The sequence below is a fragment of the Harpia harpyja genome, chromosome Z (genome assembly GCF_026419915.1).
Source record: "Harpia harpyja isolate bHarHar1 chromosome Z, bHarHar1 primary haplotype, whole genome shotgun sequence".
Lineage (NCBI taxonomy): Eukaryota > Metazoa > Chordata > Aves > Accipitriformes > Accipitridae > Harpia > Harpia harpyja.
The window spans coordinates 71,218,641-71,244,954 of NC_068969.1; the positions used below are offsets into that span (position 1 = coordinate 71,218,641).

Genomic DNA, 26,314 nt, shown 5'->3' on the forward strand with positions numbered 1-26,314 from the left:
CATCTGTACACACTGGAATTCAAGTGTTTATTTAAAAAGTAAACCTTTGGGCACATCGCAATTTAAAAAAAAAAAGGAAAAAATACAAAGAAGAATCTATTAGATTAAGAGTTAAAAGCCAGCAATATTACAAGCTGTTTACATACCAACATTTACATCAATTTAAAACATGTGGCATGTTGCCAACATGTAAAACATACTTCAAAAGCTTAAAAAAAATCAGGTTGACTTTTGAAGGATACAAGTCTACCACATGTGTGAGCATGGGTTTGGTCATTCAGTTTAAAACCCCTCATTCACTGAAATGTTCAGTCTTCAAATTATACAAGTGGATAGCTAGCAGCTGTTGCTATTCCACAGTGGTTCTTCCTGTCCTTGGCCATGTAGATATATCCTTTGTCACCCCACTTCTCACCCCAGCTGAAAACAGAAGTAAAGGGTTTGTTTTCATGTTCAGAAAAGACTTATTTACCTCCCCCTCACAGGTAAACTGCTGCCATCCACATTTGTGGAGAAAAATCAAGATAGCTGCAGCCAAACTAAAGTGCTTTCCAGCAATTAAGTGCGTGTTACAGGAGAGGTACCCCAAGCTCACAGAAATAAAGGGTGCAGGCATCCTCTCACTAGGTGGAGACCTTGATGTGCAATCCTCGATTACAAGTGCCTGAAGCTCAGACACTGCTCCCAGCCAACTTTAGAGGAAGACCAAGACTGCAAGCAGCATGAGGGTGGTGCCCCAGTAATGCCGAGAACATGAGACAAGCTCATGTGACATGCCCTTTGGCATTTATTGTTTTCCCTCCAACCTAGGAGGTAACTCCATCTTTAAAGTTCGTGTTACCCCATTTCACACAAGTCAGCAGTGCTCTGCTTCCAAAAAAAATCCATTACACCCCCACAACCTGGTTTCCTCCTGCTCCCCTCTGCTCCACCACTTTAACATCTACTATCTTCATGGGCTGTTCCAGTGCTGAGCTTCCTTGAATTAACTGAAAAAGCAGGAGGATGAGTTTGCTGCTTTGGGCCTACTTTATTAGGCTGCAGCAGCATGAGTCAGGTTTAACTTTTGTCATACAATACAATCTGAGAACAGTCTCCAGATTTTCCACATGCAGATTTTCATCATTGCTGTCTTCCCACCCCCCGCTACAAGTGACAAACTACCTCCCCTTCTCCCCTACCCCCAAAGGGTACAAGGCACAGAGATAGATCTTACCTGTTCTTAACAATCCAGTATTTCTTCCCATCTACATCTTCCCCCTCAAAGCCATAACCTACAACCAGAACACCATGGTCCAGGTCTTCGCTGCTGCACTCTGGTTCATAGTAGACACCTGCAGAGGCATAAGTTCACACATGAACAAGCTCATCTGCAGGAAACCCTTCTCCCTCACCAGAAGCTGTGTATTTCAAATTAAGTGTTGCACAGCCTCTTGAGAGTCAGAGAAAGGAGTCTTCAGTGTATCATGGCAGAAACTGAAGGACAAGTACACACATATGCAAGAGAAGTACAAAGCATGGAGAACCTGGACTAGAATTAAAAGGACTCGTGATTGCGTCCTATGTCACAAGACCATAGTTGGTGTTTTTTCACCTATTAAACTGAACAGTAATGAATACTGAGTATCCAGAAAAAAAAAAAGAGTTCTCTGCATGCAAGTTGCTAACAAATCCCCACCTGACTGATAGAACTGGAATGAAGAGTGGCCTGCATCAATAGCAACAGACACTGGACCCACAGCTGCTACTGCTTTCATGAGAGCTCTTTCATGTCCTTGAGGGATGTCAACAAAGCCAGTGTCATTAGCAGCATTGTACTCTGCCTTGTAGCGACAGTCTTCATCATCCTAAATAAAGAAAGCCCTAGTTATTACATAGTTCTCCACTTAACACACAGGTGAGCACAGGAACTACCAGACATTCTGTGACTTTGCTGCCTTGAAAACAAGGGACTGAAGAGGATCCAATTGCCTCAGCAGTGCTTTGAAAGAAGAGCAGAGGGAGAACACAGAAGCTGCTTTTGAGTTTCTCAAAGGTACAGAAAAACCAAAGGATAGTGGAGCCCAAAAGGAAAGTTTTACTGGGATGCAAAGCACTATCACATCCTGGAACCCTGCCTTCTTTGGTGGGGAGGACAAATCTCTTTTCAGGGAGGAAAGAAGCCCAGAGTGCATTAATGGGCACTGGAAGAGCACCAAGTATTCATTAATTACAAAGCAATCCAGAAACTGCTCATTGAGCAAGCACTTAAAATTCACAAATTTTAGTCTGTCATAGTTTGAAAAACTGTACAGAATGATTTGAAAGTTAGTCATTTGTATTACATGACCTTATATACAGCTTTCATGTATTTTGTGCTTCTTCACTTTTTTTTTTTCAATAAAGCCTGAACGGTTAGTGCCACAAGCATTTACCTCAGGAGGCAGGCCTAGTTTGGAAGTCAGGCCATGTAAAATTGAAACAGACTGAAGTAAGCACATCCCGCCCTTACCTGTGTGGTAAGGTTAGTGCTTAAGTTGCCTCCCCTCAACTAAATGAACACAGAGTACACCTCAGTTGCTTACTGTACTCAGCAAGTTCGGCACTTCCTATAACCAACTGGGATCTCTGGAAGAGCCAAGATCAGGAAAAAAATTGAGATTACAGGGATACAGGTGAACAGGAACTCAAATCCAAAGGCTTCCATGTTGCTCACAACAAATGGCAGTGCTATTGCACATTCAGTCAACACAAAATAAGCTGCAAGGAAAGATGCTCTATAGTGAGCAGAACTCCAAGTGGTGAAAAGCCCAAACCACGGGCTCTCAAGTGATACCACAATTTACTACTGCTCTTTTGTTCTCTCCTGTCTGTTTAACTTTTGGTAGATCATTAGAGTTATTTTAAAAGTCTGCTCATTATCTGCATTTTTGCACATGTTGTCCAGAAGCAGAACTTAAATAAAGCACTGCCAAACACTATTATTAAAAACCAAATCATGTTAGCTGCAAGAACTAGCTGGTCTATGGGTAGCAACTCCATAATATCTCAGTTATGGGAAGCCGAATTGCACCCCCACAATTAAGTAGTACCATTGACAAGGGCTGGGTCCTGGTTTAGTGTGTCAACCAAGATAAGGCATGATGTCCAACAGGAGGGCAGCAATGACAGGGAGGAATAAAAATATTTGCTCTAGTTTTTCCAGCTGGTCTGGTACAATTTTGACCTCAGAGACCAGTGCAGCATGTGATGCCTACTGGGGCTAGCAGTCATTCTAGTTTTCTTAGGAAAGATGCAACAGGAAGAACAGATGTACTGATTACTGCTTAGACATCTTCCTTTCCAGGTATGAGCTTCCCCAACACATAGTTTGTCCACACAAAAGACGTGACACCTGCAATACAAGTTCAGCTATTACACTTACCTTTGCAGTGTACGGGTAGGATTCCTCTGAATCAATTCCCCCATTATCCTGCACGTACTGGAAAGCCTGGTCCATGAGACCACCATTGCAGCCTTGATTCCCTTCAGGGCGAGAGCAGTCCACCAGATTCTGTTCACTCAGCGAAACAAGTCTGCCCGTTTTTCTGAAGTGCTGCCCTTCAAGAGCTCCTGTTGTGCTGAATGCCCAGCAAGAGCCACACTGACCCTGAAGCGAGAAATGAAATCACAAGTTACAAATCCGGACAGATTAGGCAATTACAGTTCCCTTACCACTGATCTGAACATGAAAAATGCAAAGGCCACAAGACCAACTTCAGTTTCAGATTTCTAGCTTGTACAAATGAAGATACTACAGCCTTTTCAGTTCTTGGACATTTAGTACAGAACTCCTGAAAGGTCCTAAAGGGGTCCAGCAGTTTTATCAAAATGGCACTTAATTTAGTAAGCTTGCACTAGGCTTCGTTAAAGAAGTCCAAAGTGTTTTTCCTCTGTGGAAGTTGAGGTAGCATTCAGGAAACTGGACCTGTAACTGGGTAAATATCCACCATCAGAGAATACCTGGTCTTTAACTGGAGTTACATATCCCTTCTCTCTCCAGTCTACTGATCGCGGCGCTTCCAGGAAGCTGGGCTCAAGAAACTGGGATCCCCTGTACTTCCTTTCTGACTTCTTGTGTGCATAGCCATTCATCAGCTGTCTGAACTCCTCGGTTGTCTGAAGAAAATTCAGGACACATAGTCACCATCTATTACGCACCGCTGTTTAGAACTGTGTTTCACGCCTTTATACATACCATGTCACCAAACTGATTCATTCCCAACTTGTAGCTGTGTTTTCCTAGTGTGTGATCCAGATTATGGAGCTCAATCATTTTCAGATTCTTCTCCCACACCACTCTCCTCCAGCTTTCCTCTCTCTGAAGAGCCAGAAAACAACATGCTTCAAGGAGGCTGTTCAAACAAAAGTTCACTGGCACGATAATGCGCTTTGTTACGGCTTGTATACTTGGGCAAGCGTAGACTACTCGAATGGGAAGCCCGAACGCCGTTCATGATAAGGTCTTTTCGCCACCCCCGTAAAAAAAACAAAGAGCCCGGACCAGCTGTGTCGACGCACCGACACAGCAAGGGGACCGAGGCAGAGGGGGGTTATCCCTCCCCAGCGCGGACCACGGCCCGCGTTAAGACAAAGCAGACGTGACTCAGCGGGCAGGGCCCAGCGGAGCGCACTGGGCGCTCACCTCATGGTAGTCCTTGTTGTGCCACGACTTCCACAACTGCCAGTGGCCGTCCAGCTCGGGGTCCACTCTCGGAGCACCGAAGGCCAGTCCCAAGCAGAGGCTGAGGGCGGTCAGACACAGGCTCATGCTGGCAGATCTGCCGGGAACGGAGGAGCGGCCGTCAGGCAGAGCAGCGCGCCGGCAGGCCGCCGCCCTCTGCTTCACAGCCCTGAGCGCGGAGGGGGATGCCGGGCCCGAAACGAGCCCGTTCGCCGACGCACCGCGTGTCCCCCGACTCCTTCGTAAGCCGGTCACGGGAGGGGAGAAAGCTAAGCCGCGGACCCCGAACGAAGTCCTCCGGGCGGACGCGCAGGGAGGCCGGCCGGCCGCCCCCCCACCCCCGCCGAGCGTTTCCCGGAGGCCCCACGAACTGACCCGGCCTCTGCCTGCCCCCATCCGGGGAGCGGGGCCCTCGGCCGCGGCCGTAAACAAGCTGGGGCGGCCAGGCCAGGAGCCTCGCGGGGAAGGGGCCGGAACGGCGACCCCTTCCCGCCGGGAGCCGCCCCGCCGCAGAACAAGGACGGAGCCGAGGCCCGCGGGACGCCCGCCCGTCCCCGCCTCGCAGCCCCCGCCCTGCCCCGCTCACCTCGCTCGACCCCCGCAGCTTTTCCCCCAGAGTCCCCGGCCCGGCCGCTCTCGGCCCCCGCGGCCCTTCTTATACCCGCCGCCGCCGTGCCCGCCCCGCCGCGCCGATTGGTGGCCGCGCCGGGCCTCGCCTCGCCTCGCCCCGCCGCGCCGCGCCTCCCGCGGGGGCCCGGGCCGCGGCCGAGGGCGGGGGTCTGCGCCGGGGCGAGAGGCCTCGGAGGGGCTGGCAACTGTCAGACTAAAGAAAACCAAGATCTGGAGAAAAATGGGGAGGCGTTCGCGGTAGCCGACCCAGCCCCGTCGCCATGTTGCCGCCCGGTGGCTGTCGCTGGGGCCGGCTCGGTGAGGCGGCTGCCGTGCCGTCCGCTCCCGGGCGCCCAGCGGCCGGGAGTGCGTGCCTCGGCACCCCGTGCCCCCTCGGAGGGGTGGCAGGCCGTGCCGCAAGCCAGCTGCCAGCTGGGAGAGCCGCTGCTGCGGCCGTCGCCAGCGCGCTGCGGGTTTGGTGAGACACGGCTGGAAGGGAAACTTCCCTCAGGCTGGCACCGGGCAGGTATGAGGCAGCATCTCCCCCCGGGCAGGGTCCCAGCGGCGTGGCGGTTGCACCGGTACGAGAAACGTTTCCAGGGAAGCCCTTTTTACTCTCTCCTGATTTAATACCCGAAACCTGCTTTTTCCTGCCTTTGGACCCGAGCCTGGTGAGAGTGACTCTCTGGTGTTTCACCACCAGCGTGGCTAGTGTTTATGTGCGCAGCACCCCGCAGTGTCTACTGGAAAACACTGCTTGTAACACCGAGAGCTGCAGCACTGGTGAGATACTAAAAGATTTACACGTGGATTTCGTCCGCATCTAACCAGCAGTAGACAGACTTTGATTTTTAAGAGGGACCGTGCCCCTAGTAGTAGAATAACTGCAAGACCTGTGCAAGGTTCCCCCTTAAACTGTTGTAAAGCCAGCGTTGCCGAAGGCCTTAGCTTGCAAACTTGAAAGCACGTATTTAGAGTAAAAAACAGGGTTTGTAGACTGTTGCGCAACAGCAAAAAGGAAGAAATCATATGATACGTGCTTCTCCCTTTTTTGATGCCTTAAGACACGCAGTGTGTTGTTAAAACAAGCGATACATGTTTCCTTACCCAGATTATCCCAGGAGCAATCTTTGGCCCAAGGAAGCACCACAGAGCCAAACACATAAAAAGAAGTTGGAGGGGTTGTCCTGTCTTTTCAAAGCACCCGTGTGAGTCTTCTGCCACCGAACTAGTGTCCTGATTCCACAAAAAATGTGTAAATACACCTAACAATGGTGCTTCTTGATTAGTTAAGTAATCATAAGCGAGCCTCGTAAAACCTCTGAGAAAAGAAGGTATTTAAAAGCTAAACTACTTACTTAAGTGAAAGCTTGCACATAAACACTCAGGACTGATCTATCAGGATGGTTTATACACGTGCAGCCATGCCACTTTGAGCAGGAATGTAAAACATGGAAAGGACTCCTTCAAAATAGGACTGCAGCAAAGGCACACTGGATGCATTACAATTTTTAGGAATTACTTGCTCATCATTTTAGTATTTACTTGTTTTGCAAAGCTGTGTTATCAAATTTCTAGTGGTGTTTGTGGCTGAAATTTCTGAAAGTTCTTGTTTTGCCTTAAGGTGTTATATGGCTAGTGACTGACTGTCCAGTCATCATGGAAACATCTTCTGAAAGGAAGAAAAAGAGTGTGACATACACGGCAACAATCAACATTGCACGCTTGCACAAGTTTGAATAATTGGGGGGGGGGGGGTTGAAAAATTAAGCTAGATATCCTTGTGTGTTCTGTTCAACCATTTGTATCTCCAGTTGTCAAACAACAGTTTCCAGACCAGCCTTTTCTAAAGAAAATGACCCATTTCCTTATTTGTAAAGGAAAATGAAAATGCATGCACTGAGTAAGACTGTGTGTCTGTATCTTTCCAGCATGAAACTTTTCACTACCTAACCAATTCACAAGTAAGTACCTCGGGAGAGTTAGATGAACTTCGTGTAGTTTGATTAACTCATAGTTAGGTTTTTTGGTTGGGTTTTTTTTGAGTTGTGCAAGATTTGAAAAGTTTTTACTCAACAGCTTTTTGCTGATATTTTCTGTGCAATGGGACTTCTTAGTCCTGTTTAGGTTAGCTTTGTTTCTGCAATTGTATCTGGTATCAACTAAGCATTTAAAGGCTACAATTAAGTTCTCAATCAACTATGGACAAGGGCTTGTGTTCAAAAAGGGCAAGATGTTTAGCTGGCATGATAGGAGGTAAGGTCAAAATTACAGAAGGTCTTGCACCATAAATCACATGTCTATTGCTCTGTAATGTGCCCTGAGATGCACCAAGACAAACCAATGTTTTTCCAGATGGTATGAGGTCCTGTCTCTTTGGGGAAGTTACCGTGTAGTCAGCTAACATGATACCAGTGCATTGCCTCTTCTTGTGAATGCTCTTAGTGCATGTATCCACACACAAAGGCCAGACACCATTTTTACTAAGAAGGTAAGTTCACCCTACAAGTTTATTTAACTACCATACACAAGGAAATCTTAACTGAGAGTTTGTTGAAATTCTTGAAGGAGACAGGAATACTTTCAGCACATTGACTTCAGCTTGCACTGAGTCATAACTGTTGCATGGACGTATCAGTTCCCCAGGTATTTTGGGAAGGAAGACTGGGAGCCCAGGTGCAGAAACATAAGCATATGCAAGGGAAGTCAGCATGGCAACAGCTATGGTCAGAACCTGGTCATCACAAGAGTGCCATTTAGAAACCTGTGATAGGAAGCTGGCCTAGGAGTACCTCCAACTCCTGGACAAACATTTACTCTCCGAGAGTTGTATTATCTTGTCATCACTGTGAAGACTGCCAGCCATGCTGCAGAGACTGTTCATGATTTCAGCCAAGTTAAAAATGCCATAGTGCACAGCTACTAGACATCCCTCTGTCCCAGCACTGTTCCTACTGCTACTGTCTGTGCACTATGTTGTGTTCACATGCCAAACTGCAAGCCCAGCGTGGTAGTGGTCTGTTGAAGTGAACAGAGGGTCAGTGGCAGCAGTTAGAGGTATTAACTGGGCAGGTACTTCTAGAAATCGCTTTCCATCAAACTGTGCAACCTTGTGACACTCTGCTGCAGTCACACCAGCCACAGCAGTCTTTGCTCTATTGAAAACATCTCTGTGGGGACTAGCAGCTGCGTGGGGGTCTTGTGTGCAAAGCACTCCTTCCAGGTGAGCAGAGAGAAGGGGTGAAGTCAAGAGCTCCTTCAGTCCCTCTGCTCAAAAGCTCAACTGAAGTCATGCCATCTGGTCCAGAGGAGACCTAGATAGCCATGCTAATCACAGTAGTCACAGTCCTTTCTGCAATAACCTAAAGATCAAAACTTTGAAGGAAGAAGACCCTTGTCCATTAAATTGAATCTCTCCTTTTTGGAGGGTAACTTTCCAAATTGCTTTGAAAAAAACCCAGCTTTTGAGGAACTCTATATATGTGAAACTCCAACTATTTTGCCAAAGGTGTACCACTCTTCTAAGATGCAGGAACAACACTTTTTAATAACTGGTCATGTTTTCATTGCAACAGCCAAAAGATTGCCAACCGCCCTGTAGCTTATCTGGCCCTACAAGTTACCAGATGACAGAGGCCGTGCATTTCTCAATAGTCTCAAGAGCTCGCATAGCAGTGTGTTGCCTCTCCAGTTGGAGGGGTGAACTCTGCATTGATCTCCAGGGAAGCATCTCATCAACATGAACTCAGCTGCCACTGTGCATCCCAGGTGTGCAGCACAATCCTCCCCCTCTGGAACCACTCTACTTATTTGAACCCAGGATTTCTGAAACTTGTTTTGTACTTTTAAATGCTTTTTCTTCTTTGTTCTACTAGTACAAATGTGCAGAGGAAAGGGCCAACCTGTATCTGCCAAGAAAAGACCCAGAAATCAGAAAAGCAAAGCTCCTTTGTAATGGTAGTTGAGTTGCAAAGCTACAGCAGGCTGGCAGTGTATCAAAAACGTATGTGCAATGTAAACAGAATAAGCTAGGTCACACTTAACTGTGACAAGAGTGTGTGCACCAGCAGCTCCCACAGACCAGCTATCTCAAGGTAACCCAAGTGCCATGATCCTTACTGAAATAAAAACAAGTGGTTTGTTTGGATGCCATTTATCCAAACAGCAAAGGAAGGACATTTTATTTAGGTAAACATCGATTTTTGCATTATTACTATGAAGACTAAATTCAGGATCTTCATTCCTGGAATAAAAAAAAACTGGACTGGCTTACTTAAAAAGCTATGACTGTGAATATGTTTGTTTATATCAGGTTAAAGTCCTCTGGCTTAAATCTGGTTTCTGTCATTTTAGCTTACTGCACCATGACTTAAGAATGGACTTCTACAGCAGCATGCTCTTAGTCAAGGTGTATCTTAAAGTGTTGTCTGCTCTCAGATGCAAATTACTGTATTTCAGAGCAAGCTTTCACCGACCAATCTTTATTAGATTTACTAAAAAAAAAAAAAAAAAAATCCAATCTCATGTGCTTCTGTTCACCCAAACATTGATCCAGTTTAGAAAAGCACAGGTATATTGCAGTGAGCACTGTGCTGATTTTACATGCCAGAATCTGGTTTATATGTAAGAAATGCCAGGGTCATATTTGTGTTTAGGAAAATGAAACTTCAAAAAAACAGGTCAACTTTCTTTTCAGAAACATAATCATGTTTTTCTTCTATTTTGCGGTAAAGATTCTGCTTACGGAAAAAAAGCACAGTGAATTTCCAACACCAGAGTGACTGTTTCAGAAAGCTAGGAGGATGTGAGAAGACAATTACAGAACAGATATCCCCATGCCATCTTAAGAAATGCTACTCACTTTAAGACTTATTTTTACTGCCAGTTTCAGAAAAGTTTTAGGAACTGCAGATACTTTTTTACCTAACTTGATTTGAACATGGCTGGTAAAAAGGCTACCAAAAAAGCATGAGCCGTTTCCCTTCTTCCTTGCAGCTCCACGAAAAGTAACCAGCCTTCCTCCCCAACTTGGGCATTCCTTACCGAAGATCTGAGGTGGCTCTGGAGTTCATAATGTCCCTCTAGCGTTAACGACGTTCATAAGTACCCACTTAAGAATCTTTGTTTTGGATTCTCCGTGGTAAGAAAAAAAAAGGTTCAAACAGTGCTTCAGCTGGAGCACCCGTAATGAAGTTAGTTGCATCATTATTAGGTTAGAAAAGGAAGCAGCATCTGCTTCAAGGGAACATAGATAGGGTTCTGAGAGTTTTCTGAAGACCTGGGGAGATGGCTGGGGAGCAGACACAACCCTTCTGAAACACCTCATTGTTTTCAGCGGTCTTGTGATCTCCCAGAACCATCATTTCCTCACCCAAGTGCCAGATAAGAAACTGCATTCCAGCTTCTCTGCTGGCCCACGAGGCAAAGGCGACTTCGTTTGCATCTCAATGTCTTACCTGGTCACAGGAGTTGGGAAATGATGCAAGGGACTGCTTGCCTTCCGAGAAAGACTGGGTGGGGGTCCTAAGTATTGCCACTGCTTCAGGGTTAGGGTTTCCCAAAAGCACTATTATTTTCCTGTGAGGTTTCCTGATGAAGTTATTTTTGTACACATGGAAAAAATCAGTTGTTTTGGTTTCTTTTTTCTTTTACCTTGACTTGTATTTTTTTTAGGGAGGCTAAATACTGAGTCCTGAGTCATACCTGAAGTCAGCTTTGAAGCTTTGACCACGGTGTAACTCACGTATCTCAATTTGATTGATTTGATTTCGAACCTCAATTTGATTGATTCCTCATTCTTTACTTACTCAGTGTCTCCTCCTGATTTCTGTCAGATAGTAATTTCTGAGTCTGGGGAGATTTGTGATTTTAAAAGCTAACCTGGGGAAATAGTGGGAGGATGTGGGGAAGTATCATATTAAACTGGTGATGCAGAAGTTCACAAATATAGAATAATTTCCACATTGTGTTGACGTTTCTCTAAAATTTAAAGGACATTGGTGGTTTTTTTCCCTTATACTAAAAAGGATATTTTTTTCAATTTTTATACAAGAGTAGTTACTATTTCCTGACTCCCTTAATTTAAAATTTTATTGTAACAACTTGGAAGTTGCAAATCCTGTCTGTATTGTAAAGTTCCTCTGACCGAGATGAATTTTTTACTGCCCATCTCTACTCTAGAGATCACAGTAAAGGCATTTTAACAGAATTCAAAGAAGGCTTTGGGGAGTATTTCATATACTATTTAATATTTGAAATCACATTTTGATTTAAAAAAACAATGATCCAACATTTCTGTTTTGAAACAGAAGCAGTAATAAAGCTCAGAGAAGTACAAATCTTCAGGTGCTCGAGTGCAATGTTTGTGCTTCTGCAAGCTGTTGTAAACAGTTGCAGAGCATAAAAGAAAAATCTGTTTGTCTGTCTGCTGTTGTTCTTGGAGCAGTGGTGTCTAAAGGGCAAGCTGACATGCTGGAAAGCATTTCCCATGATAAGGTTAGAGACTGTGAGTGATGTGAGGAATTATTTTTAAACTTGGAAGTTACAGGCTGGGCTTCATTAACAGATCATGTGAGGGATGGTTAAACAAAAGCTGCTGGCAGAAGAGGAGAGAGGCAATTTAAACAATCAAATACTGGTTTAAAGTTTGTTTTCCTGAAAATCAGGTAAGAGGAAAAAGAGACCCGTGCATGTGCTTTTTGGGTAAGAGCAGTGGTGACTTACAATTCCTGTTATTCCCGCTTTACAAATGGGAAGACTGAAGCAAAAAGAAGCAGTACCACGCCGTTGTGGCCACTGAAATCAAATGAGTGACCCGTGGTTAGATCACTCTAGGCTCTTCAGTGCAGAGGTTGGCCATGGTAAATCATAATGCGTCTTTTTTCCCTCTTCTGCTAATCAAAATAAATGCAAGGGTTAGCTCATTTTGGGAACGTGAACAGACGTGATATAAATCAGTGCAATACGCATTGACTTGCCTGTCTCTGAGAGCCAGTTGAAGCATACTCAGCCCAGTTACCAGGATGCTGGTAATTGCTGTCCGATTTACATAATCCTTTCAAATACTTTAATAATTGTTTAATCACTGTGGCAGACACACACTACACCAGGTCTTTTATAGGGCCTTTCTGGCCACCAAGGACCGGCTTGACTGGAATCTTCTCACTATCAGTAGAGCAGAGTTTCTTTTGATCTCTCCCTCTTTGATCACCCTCAACCCATGGAGCATCTGAAATGTACACCCTGAAGCTTCAGGATAGCACAGCAGAAGGAAAAGGACTTCTGTGCTGGTTCCTCATGGGGCACTGAAAGTGAGTGTGTGCAAAGCGACGATCTAGATGTGAGATGAAGCTGGTTTAGTTAGTGGCCAGCATGAAACAAGGTATTTTAGGATACTGTTTCACATTGCAGTGGTGTCTTGATGACTCCATGACAAGGCCATATATAGTGCAGGAGCCGCAGAGCTGAGGGCTGAACGCTGCTTCTCTGACTTGTCTCATGAGTAGCTATAAGCTTATGCAATTTCCTCTTGCTCCATATGGGAACATCCACAAGGATTTCACTAGACCTTACCCTTAGGCTTGCAGAAGAGCACAGTGCATGACTGACACAACATTCATATGATCACTTCTCATCCCGAGTCTTCCTCTGCTCTTATAGTAGGTGATCTCTTGGTGTGTGGTCACGCAGTGCTAGAAAAGTGGGCTGTCATGGGGTGATCGCTGTGGTGCCTATGGTAGCATACAGCCGTGCTGGACTGTGGCCCCACTGCCTAATATTCGGGCCTGCTCAAGTCCAAGCCTCATCATTCACATGGCAGTGTCCTTTACTTGTGGATTCTTCCCTCCCCGAGCAGTACTGCTGTAAGTCAGAGACTCAGGTATCAGCCAAGTAAGCTGTTTTACACCCTGGCTCGCAACCAACTCATTACCTACAATACTGATGATTTAATGCAAAAATTTGACCTTTGCCCATCGCTGGTAAGGTGGTGATGGAACCCCTTTGCCCAGGGGCTGCTCTGATGCTGCATGCCTGGGTTGCCTTCTGCTCCCCTGCCCCCTGATAGTGGTCCCAAATGCCTCCCATTAGCATGAAAGGCAGACAGCTGAGCACACACTGCAATCCAAACACAGCACTGGCTGTTTCCTCTTCCCCAGTTAACTTCTTTTTAAGGATTTTGTGTTTGACTAAACGAATAACTGTTCAAAACACAGGCTGTGTTTAAGGGAGAACAGTCTGGGCTCCCTTCTGCTTTGTATAGTTGGCAAAGGCTGGGGCAGCCACGCTGGGGGGGGCACAGGAGCCACTGGCTGATGTGTTCCTCCTCCCCACCGTGGGAAATAGTTTGCCTGGGTGAACACAGGCTGCTCCAGCTACCATCTCTGCTGACAGAGGCTTTCTTTGCTGCAGGTTTCCAGGCAAATTTACACAGGCCCTCAGTCCTGACACTTGGATCTAGGACTAGGTACATTCCCAATCTGGCTGCAAAAGCTTAATCCCCAAACACTCCAATGGAGACAGACAGAAAGGAAGGAAGGGGGAAAGAAAGGAAGAAACCTACAGAAGATTCTCCACACTAGCAGTCTAGAGTTTACCTATAAAACCTTATTTTGTGACTAATTTGACTATATGTACAGTGGTAAATATGAATATAAAATATTTTTCTAATTATTCTTTTTTCCTGGCAAGAAGAGTATTTTTGGAATCAGTTTTGGGTGGGGTTTTTTTTTTTGCATTACCAATAATTGTTTCATGAAATAATATATCTGTAACTCAAATATAACATCACACACATTGTTTCATGTATTGTTCAATGGGCTGAATTTGTTCTGTCCTAAACCATTCATGGAATGTACATGAAAATGCCCAGAAAGAAGGGTAAACTATTAATGGAAAATCATGCTTTAGTGGTGTTCTGCATTTAGTATACTACGATCATTTAAATTAAAATGCTCCTTCATAATAGTATTCAAAATTTCTCCCCTGAAGCAGTAGTTGAAATTAAAACTACAGAATTCTCTAATCAAATACTGGATTAGACTTGGTTGAGCTGGCTGGAAAGATTTCTAATTCCACATAGGAAGCTGTTTTCCCCTCCTCTTCTTTACTTCTCGCTGAAAGGCAAGCCAAGCAGAAGTGGCAAAATCCAGCTGAGACTAGCCCATGCTTCTTTCTGTATTTGGCTACATTTAAAAACTATGTATAAAACATTGTCCATTTCCAGGTATTCTAGTCTTCAGTTGCCTGATTTGCCTGAAGGGGACTGAAAACATTAAATCAACACCTAAAGAACTATCAAACAAAGGCTGGTAGGTACAGATTTTCTTTAAAAGATAGTTTGGAAAATTCAGACTCAGATAACTGGCTGACTTTCCAGGTTTGCTTTTAAAAAGGAATCGATACGCACATGTTTTTAAATGATACCAGAATGGCTAGGACGGGTATGTCTGCATGTTTTAGCTCCGGCCGTAACGTGCCCTTTTCACCTGGGCTCGGGGAGAATTTTGTGCCTTGCAGATGATCTTGTACAAACCCGGTGCCACTGAGGTTGTTTGCTCCTCCTGTGGTAACCTCGGCCAGGTAGAAGTCCACTTCCTCGGCTGCGGGCCCCTCTGCCACCAGTGGTCTTTCTCTTAACCTTTCCTCATGTGACAAAGGTTGTGTGCTGACAGCTCCTCATGCAGAGTGAAAATGAAGACAAACAAAAGGACAGAGTTGCCAGAAGTGACTGATAGTTGGCTTAAGTAGAATACATGGGATTTCTTAACGTCTTCCCTGGCTTTTTCTCTTCTACCCATCAGGTCAGTTCATAGTCCTTTATAGTGCACTTTTATGCCTCAACTACTTCAAAACAAAAAAAGAGTGAAAATAAGCTCTTCTTCCCTCCTGCCCACAACCTTTATCAGCAAGACCATTCACTCTGGAAAATTCATTTTCATTAAGTGTCAGCCTTACCTTATCACTATTCTTTGAGAGATGCGGAGGGCAGCAGCCACCATAGATACTCTGTTAATGCACATTGTATGTTTTCGGCTAAAGCCTGGCTGCAGAAACAAATTCCTTAGGCTGACAAAGCAGCGTATGTGTCACTGCAGGGCTGCCTAAACTGTGGGGGCAGAGGATGAAAGCCAATTCTCAAGCTGATTTTTCCTTTTTGCTTTTTTTTTTTTTAAGATAAAAATGTTAGTATGTTCTTTGAAAAAGTCCCAGAACCATTTGTTTCTTGCAAAACACTGGAAAGACTACAAGAATTCATCACCTGGGTGTGTAATTCATCAGCTTAGATGTAATTCTGCATGCTGAATTCACTACAGGCTTGGAGGAGAAAACAACAGACTGGAAATACCATGGTCCAGTGAGGTCTTGGCTGAATTGTTGCTGTTCTCCTCCTCAAGCAGAGGAATTGTGGAGGATGCTCGCTACTTGTTCTCACATACTACGGCAAAGGTACATTCATAGAAACCAAGCTGCAGTGTGCAGTGGGGTTTTTTTTCTGATAAGACTGCAGATAGTGGGGCTGTGTGTGGTTCTTTATGAATGCTAAGTAGGTGAGATATATCATAAGAAAACAGTTTTATCCTCAAGTCCCTGGACAATCTTATCCCCACCTTCAGTTACATACTTGCAGTTGTGTACCTGCGTAATTCACCTGCCTGTTGCCTGTTGTTTTCCCCCACGTTTCTGTTTTGTACCTCCCTCCCACGGGTTCTGGGAACAGCCAGGGTTATGTCACATTTCTCAAATAGCTTTTTGAAGTTACTGACCCTAGTGTTTTTCTTACTAAATTGCTGAGTGTGCCATGAAGCAGGGGCTTCTTATCAACAGGGAGTGCAAGCAGAAATACAGCACAACTAGCTTTTTCCGTTTTCCTGTTTTAGAAAGACAAGAAAATACTCAGTTTCATGTGAATCATAGTGAAGTACACAGCGCCTTATCCTGCCTCCTTACGTAGGCTGAGCTCAAAGAGTGGCAGTAAGAGTTTGCTAGGTAAGCAAGGCAGAATAAATGGTGAGATTCATGCTTGCCCTGCTCCTGCTTTGTTGGTCAGACCATCAGTACCTTCTGGGTTTTTTTCTCTAAGAATAAAAGATCTAGGGCATCATATCATCCATATCTCTATTTCCCTTCTCCTGTATCTTTTGAGCACATCGGCCATTGCAAGTCAGGTGTGAAAGGGAGGAGAAATCTTCAAGTTGCCTGGAAGGCAGCAGTTTAGTAGGAGAGACGAAAACCAAACCAGAGTGTCTGCTGGGGAAAGCCAGGTAGACCACAGCTGCCACAAAACAGTGCTCAGCAGCTGCTGGTGCTCCCCCGTCTGAGCATGTACAGCTCCAGACTATCAGCTCTCTCTTGCTCAGTGGGGATGGGAAGAGGTACAGAGAGGAAAGGAGGAACAGGAGACAAAAGAGGGATGCAACGATAATGACAACTCACTGGTGGTGGCCTCCCACCACTTTTTTTTGCCATCCATATTGCCCAGCTGTCTCCACAGCCGGTTCTCTCATTTACTTGCAGAAGATCCTATAGCTACCTGTGTACTGAAGACAGACAAATTGTTGAAATGATGAATCATAGCTATGAAGAGCAAGAGGGAGCACATTCCTACCTGCACTTCTTTTCTAAAAAAACTGGTGTGTTGAAGCAAAAGGGCAGTGCAGTGTCCTTGGCTAGGAAGATCAAGCCTTTGCACTGCAAGCAGGCAGACTGCAGACAAAGGAGGAGGCAAAGGCAGAATGAGTTTTGCTTTTCTGTTTGACTGGTTTTGATTATGTGAAGTCTTCTGGGTAAGTGAAATCCCTGTAAAGATTGAACACCCTGCGACTGCCAAGTATGATTGACAATGTACTTCTCATCAGTAGCAGAAACCAACAATGATAATAAACATCAATAATTTTTCTAACCAAACATCTTAGAAAAGCAGTTAGGTTGAAAGGATCAGCACTAAAAGCACTCATTTTGCATGAGGAATCCATTATTTAATATGAATTTTAAAAATAGAACACTTTCCTGTTTCTATAGATGCCACTTCTAAAACACTTGGCATGAACCTCCAGCCATCACAGTTCTGAAGACATTAAAAAAGCATGCCCTGTAATATTATCCACAGAGGTGATTTCATGTAATTCTGTGAATTTGCTCACATGAATAAATTACACACACACTTTTAAATGTTTGCTGGGTGGAGCCCTAAACAGCTAAGCTGTCTGTTTCAGTGGGATGGCAGAATTAATACTTTTTGCTCAGGGGATAGCTGATAACACCAAGTCTTTTATCCACTTGTAATACAGTGCCTTGGGTTTTTTTCAGCACTGTAGCACTAAATTTCATGAAGATTATAAAATAAAAAATAATTATAGGGCACACATATGCAGTCTTACTGAAGAAAGTGTGTTTTGAAGAGTGTATAATTTAAGATGGTATTTCTCAGAGGACTAAATGGAAAGTAACCTGACATTTTTGACACATAACTTGAGAAATTAGCAACTTTCTAAGAGATGTGTAAGCAAATTGTACGCTATTGAGGCCAAGTGGAGCTGGTGAGAAGAAATTTTCTCCCTGCCCCAAAGCTGCTGTGAAGTTCATGCAGCAGTTTTTGCAGGTGCTACTCTGCAATGCAGAGTATAAGGATCATTAGTGTTTTGTTCCAACCTGTGGAAGTTACAGCAGTATTTCATAGCTATATACATCCAGTGTCCAAAGAGTCCAAACTTAGGGCTTGAATATGGTGAGTCGATGGTGGTGGTGTTGCTGTTTGTGCACAATGTGTTTCATGCTAGAGGGATGCTTCTCATTCTCTTCCAAACCCTCCTGGTGTTCTTCCCTCAGAGATTATTTGCACTTGCATGTGGGGAGGAGAAGGCTTTGAGTATCATGAGCTGAGGATTTTCTTTAGGCAGAGTTGATGAAGCAGTACCACTCACAGACGAGATTAGCAGTCACATTACTTGTACATGGAAACTGGCAGGGTGAGAGCAGATCAAGGCTCCTGTTTTACATAGACCTTGTTAGAGCCTTTTTTTCATTTGTCTTTGAGCCTTGCTTTATACGCTTTCTTGTACTACAGCGTCTGTAGAGCTTTCTTTTGTCACTTGAAGAACTTGATTTCTTCTGAGCTTCCTCAGGCTGGAATAGATGTGTTGATTTTTTTTTTTTTTCCCCATCTTTGGCTAAAAAAGCCATCCCCCGTGCTGTAAACATCCCTGCAAACTCTTGCTTTCCTTCTTGTCAAGTTGTTTCCCCTGATAGAAAAGCCCAGCTGTCTATCCACTTGGAGATGGTAACTGAAAGGACAGCATGAGGCAGTGGAGCACTGTCTGCTCTATAGGGCCTTCTTCAGTATGGAGCCTGAGCAGAATGGGGTAAATTCACACCCACTAACACAGATGGGCACAGCACCCAGACTGCTGGACAAAGGCAGGCATTATGCTTTCCCTTTGAAAGATGAAACAACTCCCAGACTCTTTTTGCTGCTGCAGAAGTAGCATGTGCCTAGATACGTTCTCGTCCAGCCAAGCATTTACAGAGATGTTTAAGCATGTTGCGCCGCAGCCCGGCTAGTATGGTGACTTCAAACGCGTGTGTCCACACATGACTTACTTGGCTAGCAGCTATAGCAATTAAACAAGTTTTGCCAGTATCTTGGATCGACGTAGTCTTTTTCCCATTAAATAGGTCACAACTTTGTTTTTTGATTTGTGCTCGTTTACCAGATTCTTGCGCTAGCTGACAGATAGCCTGAAGGCACAAGGTTGCAAAGGGGCAGTGGAATGGCTATAGGTCCTCTGCTGAGAGACACGTCCCTCCTGTTCAGGCACAGAGCTACCGCTGCCATGCCCTCTGTACCTCTACAGAGCCCCTGCACAGACAGACAGGAGGTGAGCGAGGGGAGGAGATGGGGTCAGGGCATGTTGTGCTCTGTGGTTTGGGGATTGTGCAATCCAGTGTCACCATGCAGAGACGTAAGCCAGTGCAGCAGTGCATTCGAGTGTCTCCCTGCACCAGACACCTCCCTTTACTTTACCAGAATGCATCGCATACAGGCTATGCAGGAAATGAGATGTCATAGGTATGTGGTTATGTTGCAAAAAAACCTGACCATGTGAAATCACCACATTTGTTTGTCTTACAGAATGGTCAGATGAGAGACCCCTCACCTCCTTTCACAGGTGAATTGAATAGATTGTGCTTCCAAGGGTGATGGGGGGCAAAACAAGACCATCTCTCTCACCTCCCAACAGCAAGTGTGCTGACAGGAGTTGAGGAAGGATTGTAAAACAGCCAAACAAAGGAGGAATGTTGCAATGGCATTTTGAAATAAACCTGTTTGTGACAAGCGGTGACTGTGGTGATATTTACGCTATGATTCATACTGAAGTACAGCACCTGCAGTTTTAGTCTGGGTGACTTTTAGGATAGAAGCAGCAGTAAATACTGTTCTAACATTTGAGAATGAGAAAGCAAGCATCAAAGCTGTTCTTGGCTCTGGGACTGCACTAACTTAGACTAGGGCTTGTGTAAAGGGTGGCTGGAGCACCTTCCCACTGCAAGGTGCAGCTTGCTTATAACTGACTCATGACAAACAGGAGTTCATACAGTTGCATATCTCTCTGTATTCACTTGCAGTGTCTCTTCTCTTTTATGTGGTAATTGCAATTACAAGGAACTCTTAGCTGGCACATATCATACCACATCAGAGCTCTTTGAGGATGGCCTCAGAAAGTTCCCTACACCACCTCCTGCTCCTCCTTGATGTCAAATCTGAACTTTCTTATCTGTCCCTGTGCTAGATTGCCAGCGATGGTGTCTGCCTTTCTGTCCGTAGGCTCCAGGCACCTACTGGCAGCCTCCTTACAGAGAGACATGCATGTTATTCTCTCAGTGCTGCTGATAAGCGAACTTCTACAGCCAGGAAGAGGTCAGAGATGGTCACTGCTTTGTATGCCTGGTTGTTGATGCTGTCGGAAGGCAGCTTGGGTATCTGCTTTTAAAAACTCATCAAATTCCAGCGGGCACCTGTGGGAGCTGCATGTGATAACACTGGAAAAACAGCCCTTCTGGGGGAACCAAAAAGTCAGGCTCCTGTTTCTTTACAGAAACACAGCATGGAGGCTTCAGAATACGGGACTGTGCTCCTGCTCCTGCCCTAAGACTATTGCTAACTATCTAGTTAGTGAAAATATCTGGCTTACTGCCTATATTACCAGGGGAAAACGAGATCAGAAAATGAAGTGTCCACAGATTATTTCCTCCAAGAAGATCTTTGCTTCCAACAAAATCTTCAACATAAGGATTTCTCAGTTCAGTCTTGAAAGCTGTTCAGTGTTTCTTCCTACAAGTGCTTAAAGTACTTGAAAGTGCAGTAAATACTTGAAAGAATCTTCACACAGACTGGTTGGATGACTCCTGCTTAGCTCTACACATGTTCTTTTGTTGGTTTTTCCCTGTACTCAACCACTGGGGCTAGTTTTGAACAGTTTAAACAAAACACCCTTAAACACTTAGGGGGGGAAAAAAAGAAAGAAAAAAGCAGTTTGTTCAAATAGACAAATGCCTATCCAAAAGCCTGGAAGAACTGCTTCCTGTGGGAAACCTCCTTGCTGACATTTTGCCTTTCTCACCTGTCTTTAATTTTTCACTTGAAGGAATTTTTGTTTATTTTAATTTTTGTTTCAGACAAGGACGATGACTTTGTATCTTCAGAGTCAATGCAAATGTATCTCAAATCCTAGCCAGTGCATTTTTTTTTACCACTGGAAAGGTAAAAGTTGTACCTCTGCACTTCAGAAGCAGGTGCATGAAAGCCAGTGTTATCCACACCTGAAGAAATGACAGATCCCTTGCCTGTCCTAAACTTAACAGCTTTTCACCACAGCACAGCCCAGTCCTTCCTACTTATTTATTTTAATCGGGCCTTACATTTGCTTTATACATGAAGAGGGAAATAATTCACAAATACAGATTCCCAAAGCCCTGCTAAATTAATGAGTTTTTCCATACCTAGTAAATAAAAGACAAAACTTACAGGTAAATAGAATTACCAATACCTTTCTGTACTCCCTTTATTGCATATCCAGACTAATTAGAGACACAGACACTCTGGAAGTTGCACAAAGGGACATCCTCTTCCATTCACATGCAGCGTGACCTCCCCAATCTGCAAATCTTCCCCATCAGCTAGACCCAATGCAGAAAACATCACGAGGCAGGGAGAGCCGGGAGGAGGCTGCATCATTGGTATGTCTGTAGCTGATGCTGTTACACAAGACCCTGCAAGCAGGGTCGAGGGGTGAGAGGAGAGGTGCTGCAACTTCTGTAGTGAGGAAACATGGACCACTCAGAGAAAAGTTCATCCTAATCTGCGGTTACAGCTTAGCTGTTATACTGTCCAGAGTCTGGTATCCAGCTGCAACACCTGGGAAACGCGCCGTCCAAAAGCAATACTGTGATCCTTGGTCACACCTGACCTGGCGCTGGGGACCAAGTTGTCCTCTCCTCTAGCTCTCGGGGTGGTGCCTTCCTGGGAAGGCTGGTCCTGGAGCATGGCCCCTGTAGATGACCAGGGCCGTGTGTGAGCCACAGCGTGGCAATCCCTGTTTGCTTTGAGGGTGAAGAATGAACAGGTTAAATGAACACCATTCTTCAGAAGCAGGATCACAGACTATCCTTTAAATTCATCAGCGTTTGTTAAAATACTAGGGAAAGTGCTTTCTGATTCACTTACAGAATCAGTATGGTTTGTTGGTTTGATTTTTTAATGCTTTCCCAGGCAGAATGACTTAGACTCAGGTCTTGAAACCACCAGTAATATTTGGTGTGCAAGAAACAGAAGATTGAGCCTTGCTTTTTAACAGCACTTTGATTTTTAATTCAATTTGCTCATTATGTTGGTTTAAGAAGCAGCATTTACAGCAGCTGCTGCATATCTGTAAAATCAGAGTTTTTTTCCCCTTCTTTTCTTACTGAAAGGAAAGCAACAAATCCAAATGCCAATAGACTAAAAATATCTGCTGGGTATAATGAAAGAGATGAAAGGGGTCAGATGACACACAGATGAGTTCTACTCAGAAATGTTTAATGGCAAGTAGTACCGCATTTCTTCTTCACGTTCTGTGTCTTTCCATCCACATCTCCAGCTAGCCTCTCTCCTCCTAGTGTTTGTTTTGTTGCAGCATGTAACGCCCAGGTCCTATTCAGCTAGGGTGGTATGGCACATGTCTACATCTCTGTGACAGTGCTGTAGGACCACAGCATGCCCTGTACAGCTCTAAGGAGTTTAGCAAAAGCAATGGTCATCTGAAGGCGTAGAGCTCTTGTGGCACTGAGACTTCAACCAGTTTCAGAAACATTCCGTGTGCTGAGCCTCAGCCCAGCCCCTGCAGCCAGGGCAGTACTATTATCTGCTTGCACACCGCAGAGGGCTGAGTCAAGGATGGACTCTTGACTTCAGCAATGCCACAGGAATCCTGTGGTGCAGGCAGGAGTACAGCAAACTCCCTTTTTCTTGCTTCAGTACTAACCTTGCCTTCATCACCAGCTGGACCAGAATAAGCTGTACCCAGAGAGAGCTTGAGGAGAGAAGGAAAGGGCTATGGCTGTCACTCTTCATTTTCTAACTGGAGTAAACCAATCTGCAATTCCTAGTACTTCAGGCATGGCCGTGAGTCAGGAGGGCTCACTCCCACAGCAGTGCATTTGCCGTGCTGCCCTCTCCTCCACAGCAGAGCAGATGTAATTGGTGCTCAGGGCTGGCTTTCCTGGTTAAACATCCCCCAGGGTACAAGCTCTACCATCTCGTATTTGCCAGTGTTTCTGGATTTGGGATAGATGCTGGTTCCCTAGAAGTGGGTGGAGGGCTGTTTTAGTTTACCTTGATCTTTTTTAAGTGTCTTTTCTGCCAAGGGCCACTGACATCTGAACAGAGTTTTACCAGAGCTTGTGGAAATGCTTTTAGCTAAAACAAATACTGAAGTCAAACCTTTACAGGGTTTGAAACTATTTATGGGTGTGGTTTACCAAGCAGTTTAGGCTGATTTGAACCAGCATTTCTGCTGAAAAAAGACATTCTGGCCCTTCCCTCTCCTGTGACTTCTCATTCCTTCTCTAAGCTGTAGCAGCAAGCTCACTGGGCTGCAGACAGAGCCTTCAAAATGAAGTGATAGCTTCCTGCTGGATCAGTGAGCCGAACTGGCTGAGCATGCCAGGTACTAGTGCAAGCCCAAAAGACTGCAAAGCAACAGTGGAGAGGACAGCTTTTCCCCTTTCAGTGCAACACAGTTTTGGATTAGCTCAAGATACTTGGGAAAATGGACCATCAAATCTTACAGTGTCAAGATTAGAGTGCTGACCTGAGATATTCCAGAACTTGGTTAAAGTCTCTTCTGTGTCAAGCTGAGCAGGGATTCAGGCCAGCCAGCATCAAATTCACCTACCCTAACACCTACATACAAACTCTTGTTTATCCCTCTCCATTGTTGCAAAAAATATTCTGGATTAAAGATAAGAATAAGAAAGAGCAAAATGTCAGAAACACAGAAGTTGCTGCAACAGGGTATCTAACCCCTCTCAGCTGTCCTGAGTGTAGTTATGAACACACATGCACCCGCACACACCAACTACCCTGCAAATAAGAGATGTCAGCCTTGGACAGATTTGCTGATCAGTTGCCAGCAGTCTCCTGACCAAAATATATGGACTAAGGCTTTGAACTGTGGCTGTCGGCCAAAAGAGCACCTGTTCCTCTCTCTCTGCCCCAAACACATAGTTACGTTAGCTGCTGCATGCTTAGTTTTGTTTACTGTTTCCCACTAACCTCTATCGTACTTCTTTTCTAAGAGAGGTTAGATAAAGCTGAAGACAGCACTTACTAAGCTGGTAGAACTGGACTCCCTCTTGCAATCTCTGTGAAGGGGCTCTGCCAGAACTGGATGTACAGGGCTCTCCAGGAACCATTACAAGAACATTGGCTGGCTTTAGAAAGAGTAGTTAATCTTATTTCCCAGGTGCCTTGTTTACCAGGACTATGGATGAACCAGGGTCTCCCTCTCCCAAGACCCTGCCTGCATCATGGGGAGTAATGCAGAGGATTTGTCACTGCCTCCTGCTGCCATTTAAAACTGTCTCTGCTCCTTACAGAAAGCAGTGTAGATGTTTTGCAAAGGTGAATGCCATAGATATGTTTTCTAGTCTGGCTATTTCAAGACTTAATTATTCCATTCCCACTCCCCAAAATGTTTTATTTACTCGGATCCTTGGAGCTGGCAATCACAGTTAGGCTTCAGATAGCAGAGGTTAGGAGGAGCATATCTGGTGCCCTAGATTTGAAACTGTCCCTGAAATTTGGTGCCCCAATGGACTAAAAGTCAGAAGGAAGGACTATAACTATTTGTCTTATAGCAAAACCAGATAGCTTGTGAAATTTGTTCTCCATGCAAGAACACCAACCTTTTTTTGACCCTAGACTCTAATTTCAGTCCTCGGCATCTGAACACTGCACCTTTGATCAACAGCTACTAGTATGTAACATCCCCAACCATTTTGCAAGGTTGAGAAGCCACTGATTTCACACATTTCCTTATTTTTCACATTCCCATTCTACTTTAATCATCAGCCCCCTTCCACATAATTAATAGAAATACCTGGAGATGACAGAGAACATTGAATAAAGTCTCTCTCTCTCTCTCTCACTTATGGCTTACACTGCAGCCCTTGTCTCTCCACTGGGGAGTCCAGGACAGTCCCTTGGCCACGCCAACTACCGCATCTCTGCCCATCAGGAATAAGATGGTGCCATTCCTGGCTAATGCTGGGAAACGTGAGGAGACAACATATCTAGAGTCTGAACTTGGCTCTACCATAAGACTACAGTATTGTGGCTGTAAATAATTTTTACTGTGACATGATTTGGACAACACCTCTCATCAACAGTTGGACTGATTCAAACACTAACAAGAGGAAGGACATCCTCACAATTAAGCATGTGTCAGATGAAAACTAAGTGGCAGAGGCAGTTTAATAACCTAGCACCACACCCTGCCTGATGGCAACAGAGCATGTCAAGAAGTCGCTGTTGTTGGCAGTGCTAATGGAGGCCTTGTCTGAATTACAGAAATGTGCACCTACACAGTACGGCTCCAGCTAGGATTTTTAAGTGTTGGGAAGCACCCTCTGGACCACGGCAGAGAGTCTTCTGCTGGGCAAAGACAGGAAACATTTCTACCAAGCAAAGGAGAAAGAAGTCCGATTCTCATTTGGCACGCGAGACAGTGCTCTTGGACAATGTTTCCAATGAGCAATTCCAGCCCAATTTCTTAATAGTCCTATTTCAGTATATAGCCCCAATCACTTATACTACAAGCTTTACAGACTTCATTTTGTTTCCTAGATTTGAAAAAGACAAATGACTTGACTTGGCAGATTTTTTTTAAAACTGGAAGTTGCAGAAAGAGAACAAAAACAGCTTGTGTTGCAACTGAAATGACCTAACTTGCACCTGATCTTACAGCTTCTCAAAATCATCATTAGCACTGTTTGCACACTTTACTTTTTGAGGCTCACCTCAGCTGGATAAACCTGGAGTTGTGGGCAGATAACAGGAGTAAAAGGAGAGGCAAAGAAACATAAGCCCTTGAGTAGGACTGAGACCAGGTCTGCAGGTCAGTTCCTCCAAGCTACAAATGGAAATCTTGGCTTCAGCTTACACAAAATGTGGCTCTGGGCTTGGTGGATATTAAGAATAAGGTTGCAGTGGCATAAGCAGTCCTTGTAGGTCTGACCACCCGTAGAAGGAACTGCAAGCTTCATGCCTACTGCATATACACGGATCTTCAAGACTCTAAAGACCTGTTAGGGAGGGTAGCCTTCATTTTTATCTATTATGCAGAGGCATACAGAAGTCATGACTCTGCTGGGGTAGTTACTACGTAGATGCATAACAGACTTGTGGCTCCAGATTGATAGTGGATTAAAGGAGGTTTTTCTATCAGGTTTTGAAACTAATTCTTCTAA

The 26,314-nt window shown here is 44.7% G+C and overlaps 1 protein-coding gene and 1 long non-coding RNA gene across 2 annotated transcripts; one reads left to right on the top strand and one right to left on the bottom strand.

Annotated features, from left to right (window-relative positions):
• Positions 1–5,374, bottom strand: CTSL (cathepsin L). The gene is made up of 8 exons (XM_052778290.1): positions 5,289–5,374; positions 4,664–4,799; positions 4,217–4,339; positions 3,982–4,137; positions 3,404–3,628; positions 1,679–1,847; positions 1,217–1,334; positions 1–420 (listed from the first exon to the last, which is right to left on the bottom strand). Exons 2-8 carry the CDS (start codon positions 4,787–4,789, stop codon positions 321–323), a joined length of 1,017 nt encoding a protein of 338 aa, XP_052634250.1. The 5' UTR covers positions 4,790–4,799; positions 5,289–5,374; the 3' UTR covers positions 1–320.
• A 6,521-nt stretch (positions 5,375–11,895) lies between these two features.
• On the top strand, positions 11,896–19,645 carry LOC128137401 (uncharacterized). The gene is made up of 5 exons (XR_008233686.1): positions 11,896–11,976; positions 14,535–14,619; positions 15,625–15,757; positions 19,021–19,185; positions 19,440–19,645. It is a non-coding gene; the product is annotated as an uncharacterized LOC128137401 (long non-coding RNA).
• The last annotated feature ends 6,669 nt before the right edge of the window (positions 19,646–26,314 follow it).

Coding starts and splice junctions, on each gene's coding strand:
- CTSL (XM_052778290.1), bottom strand. CDS start 4,789: ATGAGCCTGTGTCTGACCGCCCTCAGCCTCTGCTTGGGACTGGCCTTC. Junction 4,340..4,663: donor ACAACAAGGACTACCATGAG/GTGAGCGCCCAG, acceptor CTGGCTCTTCAG/AGAGAGGAAAGCTGGAGGAG. Junction 421..1,216: donor TACTGGATTGTTAAGAACAG/GTAAGATCTATC, acceptor TTCTGTTTTCAG/CTGGGGTGAGAAGTGGGGTG.